At 36.0% G+C, this 8,864-nt stretch overlaps 1 protein-coding gene and 1 long non-coding RNA gene across 3 annotated transcripts; one reads left to right on the forward strand and one right to left on the reverse strand.

Annotated features, from left to right (window-relative positions):
- The first annotated feature begins 3,235 nt into the window (after window positions 1-3,235).
- On the forward strand, window positions 3,236-7,251 carry LOC18439545 (chloroplast thylakoid lumen protein). 2 transcript variants are annotated; one of them, XM_006849709.4, is made up of 4 exons: window positions 3,236-4,431; window positions 6,500-6,639; window positions 6,737-6,809; window positions 6,898-7,251. In XM_006849709.4, exons 1-4 carry the CDS (start codon window positions 3,966-3,968, stop codon window positions 7,005-7,007), a joined length of 789 nt encoding a protein of 262 aa, XP_006849772.3. In that variant the 5' UTR covers window positions 3,236-3,965; the 3' UTR covers window positions 7,008-7,251. The 2 variants fall into 2 exon arrangements, 1 of the variants encoding a protein (XP_006849772.3); XR_016053682.1 differs by having other exon boundaries at window positions 3,245-4,431; window positions 6,742-6,809.
- A 1,052-nt stretch (window positions 7,252-8,303) lies between these two features.
- Window positions 8,304-8,864, reverse strand: LOC105421057 (uncharacterized). The gene is made up of 2 exons (XR_966850.3): window positions 8,660-8,864; window positions 8,304-8,498 (listed from the first exon to the last, which is right to left on the reverse strand). It is a non-coding gene; the product is annotated as an uncharacterized LOC105421057 (long non-coding RNA).

An 8,864-nucleotide genomic window follows, 5' to 3' on the forward strand; every position in this document is an offset into this window, starting at 1 on the left:
CTGAACACCCATATTGTTGAAAAACTTGAGGGAAGAGATGGACCCACTTCTAGGATTAAGAGCAATGTCTTGAGACTATCAATAGTAAAGACCAAGATTTTACCAGAACTGTGAGAACACTATAAATTTATGTGTACCACTTCATGGTCATGAAACCCTTCTTAAAGAGAGATGGAGGAGGTCGTTCTCCAACGTTCGGCTTCCTCTTGAAATCTCTGAAAAAACGTGGCCCTGTAATCTTGGGAAGTGGGTGGTTACTTTCTAGCCGTTAGATAACGGTACTTTCTCTCTTTAAGAAGCCTCCCTTTTTTAGAGATAAGCATTAAATTATAAGAGAGAGAAATATTGTACGTTTAAAGGCCCCATGGCCACACACACGTACCAACATCTCCCACTTGGCTATGACGCAAGATATATTGAAATATCATAAAGTCTTTACCACTTAATGAATTTAACATTTATGTGCATATTTTTGTCATGAGGCTTTCATGCAAGTGCGGTTATACATCTAATAACAAAAAATATCCAAAGTCATGTCATGGTTTTTCACGCTAATGCGGTTTTTCTTCTTATGACCAAGACATCAAAAAATATCTCATTTGGAAGTTCCTGACTTAAAGTAGAGAAGAAAATAGTTTGGTAGGATTTAGAGAGAGAAAGAGAAGAAAGAAAATAAATATGGTGAAGAAGGAGAGAGAGAGACCTGTGAGAGATAGAGAGCTAGAGAGGGAAAGTGAGTGGCTTAGAGGTTACTTGTAACATCTACCCCTCTTATAACATTAAGTGATAACCCTAATTATAATTTATGGATAATAATGCCCTTAGCTAGAGACATAAGACAAATAATGACAAACAAAAGATAAATGGTAGTTCTATCCATCAAATACAAACTTATTCTTTTCATTTCCAACACTCCCCCTCAAGTTGGGGCATAAATACCAATTATGCCCAGCTTGCTTGTGATATCATGTAATTTGTCCCGCCCAATGGCTTTGGTGAAGATATTTGCAAGTTGATCTTTCGACTTTACCTGAGGAGTCTGAATGATCTTAGCAACAACCTTCTCTCTGATAAAGTGACAATCTATTTCAATGTGTTTAGTCCTTCCATGAAAAACAATATTTTTATGATATGAATGCCTGCTTCATTATCACAATATAGAGTTATGGGAAGCTTGACTCTAACATTACTTTGCATGTACCATGAGCCATTACTCAGTACTTTGCATGTACCATGAGCCATTACTCAGTATTTTGCTTCAGCACTTGATCTAGCTGCCACATTTTGCTTCTTGCTTTTCCAAGTAACCAGGTTTCCCAAGCGAAGGTACAACAACCAGTTGTGGATCTTCTATCAATATGGGAACCAACCCAATCAACATTTTGTGTAAACTGCAACATCAGGATGTCTTTGATTTAAAGAAAAATATCCCTTTCCTTGATGCTGACTTGAGATATCTTAATATTCTGTACACAAAATCGAGTTGGGGTTTACGTGGTGCATGCATAAATTGTCTAACAATGCTAACTGCATAAGAAATGTCTGGTCGAGTGATTGTGAGATATATAAGCTTGCTCACTATTTTGTTGATACTGATTAGGATCTTTGAATAGCTCTCCCCTTCCTCCATGAATTTTATGATTAACTTTTATAGGAGTATATGCAACTCTAGATCCGAAAATCCCCGTTTGTTGTAACAAGTTCAACACATATTTTCTTTGGGAGATGACTATCCTTTTCTTTGATCTCGCCACTTCAACTCCCAAAAAGTACTTAAGGGGTCTTAAATCTTATGTATCAAACACCTTTCTTAAACAAGATTTAAGATCCTCAATGTCCCTCGTATTATTCACATTCACAACAATATCGTCAACATACACAATAAGGGTAGTAATTCCAACAATATCTTTCTTCACAAAGAGTGTATGATCAACTTGACTCCTTTTGGGCCCAAATATTAGTAGTGCCTCATTGCATTTTTTAAAATATTAGTAGTCTCTCCACTAACTCACCAAACAAAAAAAAGAGATATAAAATTTCTCAAACTTACGACACATCAAGTTATTTCTTTGTATCCAAGATAAATAGTCTCATTATATATAATTTTTTAATTTATTATTTTCTATTTTTCTTGAAATTCCTCCGACTGGATAATAGACCTATTAGTTTCGAACTAATAGCTCCAATTTTAGCTAGTCAAATCGCTTCCATCCAGCTATTCCAATTTGGATCATCGATTTGGATGGAAATCAACCCACACCAAACCAGTTTCGAGACACTACATGTCCCCCTTAAAACCCCTGTTTTTTATTGTTTTCCCTTTTTTTTATCTAATATTTTATTGAGTCCCACCTAATATTCCTTATAATGAATCTTTCAAAACTAAAAGTTCCAAACCGCTTTTATCCTTTTAATGAGCTATCTAGAAATATTAGTTGCAAACTACTTTGGTTCCTTATAATAAGCGGTTCAAAACTAATAGTTGTAGACAATTTTATTCCTTACCTGAGCGATCTGGAAACTAATGGTTTTGGATGAGTAGATTTTTTATAGTGATCGGTGTATCACGGTACTAATAGTTGTATATAGTTGAATCCATGCCCGATCTGATACTAGATCTGGTGAAAACTCGCTTTATACGTAGTTAATTAAAAATATTAGGGATCTTGTCAAATTCTATCCCAAATGTGATCAAGTCTCTCTCTGATAGATCGTTGGTATCGCCAACTATAATCACTTCAAAGTCGGGAATAACTACATAAATACATGGTAACATGTTGAAAACACTATGAAACTGAAAAATAAAATAAAAATAAAGAACTTAAGAATCGATGGGGGGGCTTATGGCTCAGCGCCCCGAATAAGAGCTTGATCATAGCATTTTTCTGAATGAATGAATCCCCTGTTCTTTTGAAATGAATAACTGGCATTGATTTTAAATGAATTCAAGCTAAAGAAGCCCCTAAAAATCTAAGTTTAAAGCATTATAGGCTTGATAAATGAATGGCTTTTTTTATGAGATGGATTTGGGAGAAGCATTAAAGGGTTGATAAATGAATGCTTGTAGATGTAATTGTTCTAAATCATTTTTGGAGTTTTAAACTTTATAAATACATGAAGGTCGATATAAGAATTAATGACACTAAAATTATATTTTTGAATAGGCATGAAGATGCCTTACTTGGATTATTTAATATTGACACCTTATATGAAGTTCACCCTATGTAATAATATTTAGGAAAAAGTTTATATAAAGCCGAGGCTCTAAACAATCAAATTAGAGCCCATCTCAAAAATTTGACTAGAAGAGGCTGTTTTGATGCCCAAATATTCTCAAATTTTATCACCTTGACATCAAGACCCATGGACAGAAGAAAAAAAAAAGGATTTCAAGTTTTAGAAATAGTATATTTTGTAACGCATTTTTTTACCATCAATTTTCAAGATTTTCAAGTTTACATAGAATTTTTTAAGCTTGCACTTTTAGGGAAAAGTTTATATAGAGCTGAGGCTCTAAACAATCAAACTAGAGCCTGCTTTAAAAAATTTACTAAAAGATATTGTTTTAATGTCCAAATATCCTCAAAGTGATCATCTCAACATCAAGGTGCACTGACAGAAGAAAAAATGGATTTCAAGTTTTGAAAATAGTGTATTTTGTAATGCATTATTGGACAGTCAATTTTCAAGATTTTCAAGTTTTCATAGATTTGTCGATCTACACTATTTTTGAAGCTTTAAACTTTATAAATAAAAATAAAAATATATTTTAAAACTATCACAAAAATTTCCATTATTGAAACCACATTTCTCCTAATTTATTTGTTTAGAGCTTAGGGTCTATACAAACCGCATCCTTCCTATCACAATTGAAGCCGCACCCTAATAGTTAACATTGAGAGTGATAAAAATTGAGTGGAGTGTAGCTCTAGATGTCTTCCGAAGACTGAGGTCTTTTCCATGAGATGGGAATTGGGGGTGTGGAGTTGGATCATGCGGCAGCGAAGTGGGTCCATAATAACTGGGCTGAACGAGCTTGTCCTCGCCTTATCCCAATCGCCTTTTTGGAGGTGAGAGAGAGAACAGGGGAAAGTGCAGGAATAACAATGGCGTTGCTTCTCTCGCAATTTCTGCCAAATATAAATGCAACTTCTTCTTCTTCTCCAGAACGTGTAACCACCACGCTTCAAAGCACACCAACAAGAGGAAGAGGAGGAGGAGGATTGAATGTTGTTTGCAGCAACATGAACATAAGCAGGAGGTGGAGCATCATAGGATTGGGAGGAGGCCTCTTTCTCTCTCTGCCCCCAGTTTCCAAGTCTGTGATTCTTGAAGCGGAGGATGATGAAGAGCTTTTGGAGATGGTCAAAAGGGACAGGAAGAAGAGACTTGAGAGGCAAGGCGTCATTAATTCCTCCGCCAATGAAACTGGTCTCTCTCATACAATTACTTCCTTTTTCTTACTACTATCATATATATTATTATACCGGTCTCTACTCTTTTCATTCTGCATTTTATGCATAAGACTAGTGTTCGTAATATTGGCCGGTTCAAACGCAACCGAACCGTCTGGTTTGATCACATCTGGCCACTGGCGGGTTACTTTGGCCGGTTTTGGTGTTCTAATAATAGGGTGTTAAAAAAAAAACACAAAAGACAAGGGATTTGTTTGTAATGTATTTTTTAATGTTTTTATTCATTTCGGCAAAGATTGGAAAATGCAAAAAAGAAAAAAAAAAAAAAAAAAGTAAAAGAAAATAAAATAAAAAGAAAGAAATTTATTTGGAACGCATTTTTAATATTTTTTATCATTTTGGCATAAAGTGTTTTGCTTATAAATTCTCATGTTTCATTTAAAAAAAAAAAGTTCAAAAATATCCCCGGGGGACAAAATTGATTTATTAAAATCCATTATTTTCACTGAATTTTCAACTTCATTTGGATATGGATATGTTTTATTTAATTGTGCTTTAGATATATTTTACATGTTTTTTTAGATTTTTTTGTAATTTTTTAACAATTTTTTTTAGCGGCCGGTATTTGCTCGATTAGCTGGTTGAATTGCTAGTTTCCGAGGCCACGATTTGAGGCATCCTAGCACGACTCGCCCCAATGGATGTGGTGATTGTTGACCTTCTCCCCCTCTAGGAACATCCTCGGCTTGTGCTTTCAACCACTTGGTTCAGTATTTTATGGCTTTTCTCAAAATTGAAGACCTCTAATTGGCTCTAGAGCCCATCACAAACCAAGGAAAACACCACCTACCCCATAAATTTGACAGACACCATTCGATTCAATGAAGCTCTGATGAAAAAACCTGCAACATCCTCTTCAGTCAATGCCTGTTCCTACCGAACACTATGGCCACCTAAAGTTATCTGAATTGCTGGTGACATGAGTTATGTGCAATTTCAACCTACTCATTAGGACATAACATATTTTATCATTATTACCAAAAGAAGTGACATCCATCTTTGATCATGTATGATTAGAATTTTGAAGTTTGTAGAATTAGCTCAATGTGTTACAGGAAAAGATATGTACTTTTACATGCGCCAAAAGCAATTCTCTAATCACTGTATTGCTCAACGAGAACAGCTTACATGCATTTTTAAAGAATTATCTGAACGTACTCCAGGCAATCTTTGTTATTTGCTTGAATCACTTCTATAACGTTACTGGCTTCACAAAATATTCTAAATCAGCATTGCAAGTTACTCAGACCCGCCCTATGGGCGAGGTCAAAGAGGGCTGATTTCCACGGTAACTTGCCCCACCCTTATAAATGTAGTAGAAAGATATACAAATGTAGAAGATTTGGAAATACCATTGTATTTGTTAGAAATAAGTTTTTAGATGATCTTGGTAGTTTTTGATATGATTTGAGAACTTTATGATTTTTTAACTTTTTTTCTTAATTTTCTGCAATTATTCAAATTATAGATCTTGTCCATCTTTTTAGTCTTCTAATGCTTTCTATTACCTTTTTATTTTTTTATTTTTTTAACTTTTTTTTTTTTACCTATTCTTTTGATCATTTTTTGGTTGTACGTGTGTGGACTCGGATGAGTTCCTTGCCCGGCCAAGGGCAGAGTACCTTGGCTGAGATGAGTTTTCTGAACTTTGTTCTAAATGTTTGCTTCTAAAATATTAGTGATTGTGATGGAGAGCCCCATACCACTTAGGGTAAATAAATGGCACAAACCTTGCATGTACATGCATATAATGTTCATATACATGTTTTTGTGGATCTTTAATATTTGAAATACTATATCCTTCTGAGGGTTTCACCTGCTCTCACAATTTTTTCAAACAATGGACATGGTGAACTAATTCCAACAATGTCCCTGCTGGAATGAGGTTTCTCTGTTCGAATTGGGTTGGTGTCTAACAATAGGGGACAAAGAGAACCAGGTGTCGTTGTTTCCGTAGTTTATCATATTTAATATTATAGACAAAGTGATGAGGTTCTCGGCTTTTTTATGCATCCCTGTTGCAGCATATTTGCAGGATCTTGTGTACAAGCTAAGCAGAGTGGGAGAAGCCATAGACAAGAATGATTTGTTGACTGCTAGCTCTGTTCTTGGTCCAAGTCCAGATTCAGAGTGGGTCAAAAATATCAATATAGCCTTCATAAAGGTGTTCTTCAAACTCCTCTCATAATTTTTCCTCATTGTTTCTGATTATTGCGTTTGCCATCCAGCATTAATCACTCTAATGCATTATGCTTTCTCAGCTCAGCTCTAGTCCAGAGGAGAAGTCTGAGGTGGATGTATTTAATTCCTCCTTGGCATCCTTAATTTCATCAGGTGACCACTTGATTCCTTATCCATTCTTTCTCTTCCTACAATTTTCAAGATATCATTCTGGAACTTAAGGAAGTTATTTTGGCTGCAGTGTCCAAGAGAGACCTCGACTCGTCGAAGGGTGCTTTTGTGTCATCTGCCAGCGCTTTGGAGAAATGGACCTCCTTAACTGGATTGACAGGACAGTTGAAAGGCCTTTGAACTGCCATTTGAGATTTCACTCTCATTCTTTTTTTTGGGGGAAATAGTTTTGCTGTCTTATGTCATCCTTGGCTTCGTGAAATTGAAAGAATGCATGACATCAATGGCACCATGGATGCTATCCTCACTGGAATTCGTATATGGCATTACTGTGTACTAAATTTCGTGAAATTGAAAGAATGCCTGACATCACTGGCACCATGGCATTACTGTGTAATAAAGGGCTCGGAAAGTGTTTTCGTTATTCAACAGTTTTTTCTTTCTATATATAGCCTTTAATTAACAACGAAAATGGGACCATAGCATTATTGTAGAGATAAGTGCTATATATATTCTTGAAATATTAAAGCTTAGGTGTGCGCTATGTTGGGATGACCAAGGAATGATATAACCATAAGGGCAAGTCCCATTTTCTCTCCTAACCATCCATCGTGTCCACAGACGGTGATGATGATTATGGTTTTCCCTAGTTTCTTGTAATATACTTTTCCCATAAAAAAAGTGGGCATGTTCTTATTTCAAAGAAAAATAAAAATGATTGTCTACAAAGAGACTATTTATTTTTTGTACATAGTGGTCACAATCATTCTCACTAGTAAGATGTCAAATTGGATGGTTTGGGGTGAGTCAAGAAGTTCAAAAAAAAAAAAATTTGGAACTTTGTGTCTATTCAATGACACTCTTATAACCACCCATTTTGAAATTTAAAGAACAAGAATGATTGTGACTTCCATGTACAAAAGACAAATGATCTATTTGTAAACAATCCCAAAATAAAGAGCCTTTCCCTCTAAATATTATGCATAAAGGGAGTATGCTTATTAAAAATATCACCCAAGTATCGAGTTTCAATATCGTAGAATATGATACAAGACACTATTTGCAATGGTGATAGCTATCAAGCTGCACATCATGCTCTTTGATCGTGTTTATAATTTTAAGTTCATCCACGTGAGTCATATGTTTTAGGTTTTTGTGAACAAATCAAGCTGCAAATATCCCTGCATGCCTCATCGCTTTTTTCCCCGAAACTTCAAGAAAATTAGAATCCTTGAATTGATCAGTTTTTATCTTCTTCTTTTTTCTTTTCTTTTTTCAATTCTCAAAGAGCTCGATTCATGTCCGGCCATCATTTTTCATGTATGATTTCACATTTCTTGGGACTAAAGATGGTTGCTCTTTACAAGAGAGAAGATACAGAAGAAGGTTGGGAGGACAATGCAAGCGATGCATTCGTTGGGTATTACTGTCCCAAGATACTATATAATCTTGTCATACCTCGAGACATGGTCTCTCTTTCCTTTAAAACATATGGTTTATTATTTCATTAGCATAAGCACAGCACACACACTACATGGAAACTGAGTGATGAAGGACTGTAATATAAAATCCTTTAGATGATTGAAATGTGCCAAACTAATCCACTAAACACTGCATAGGGTCTTGCATGTTTGTTCGTCAGTTCTTTGCACCCGGCTTCCCACCTTTAGCCTGAAATGACAAACGAGATATGAGGAGTCCGAGCATTTCATGGAAAGGAGCACACTGTATTACTTTCAATAGTGTGTATGTGCATGAGAGAGAAAGAGTGGGAGGGAGGGAGCAAGAGAGAGAGAGAGAGATGGGGTGTGCATGCATTCGGTCCAGCTAACCTTCTTCTTAGGCTCTCGAGGCTTCTGTTCGGACTTCTTTGGGGCCGGCTTGGAGGGCTGGGCCTTTGCAGCAGTAACCTCAGAGGGTTTCTTAGGTTGACCAAACATAGTTGCTGCAGCAGCAGGTTTTTCGGCCTTCATCGATGCCATCCTCTCTTCTTCTTGGAACGGGCCAACCACCTAACAAGTTACTTGGTCCAGTCCT

This window comes from Amborella trichopoda, chromosome 4 (assembly GCF_054954075.1).
Source record: "Amborella trichopoda isolate Santa Cruz 75 chromosome 4, AtrichopodaSantaCruz75HAP2 v2.0, whole genome shotgun sequence".
NCBI classification, from domain to species: domain Eukaryota; kingdom Viridiplantae; phylum Streptophyta; class Magnoliopsida; order Amborellales; family Amborellaceae; genus Amborella; species Amborella trichopoda.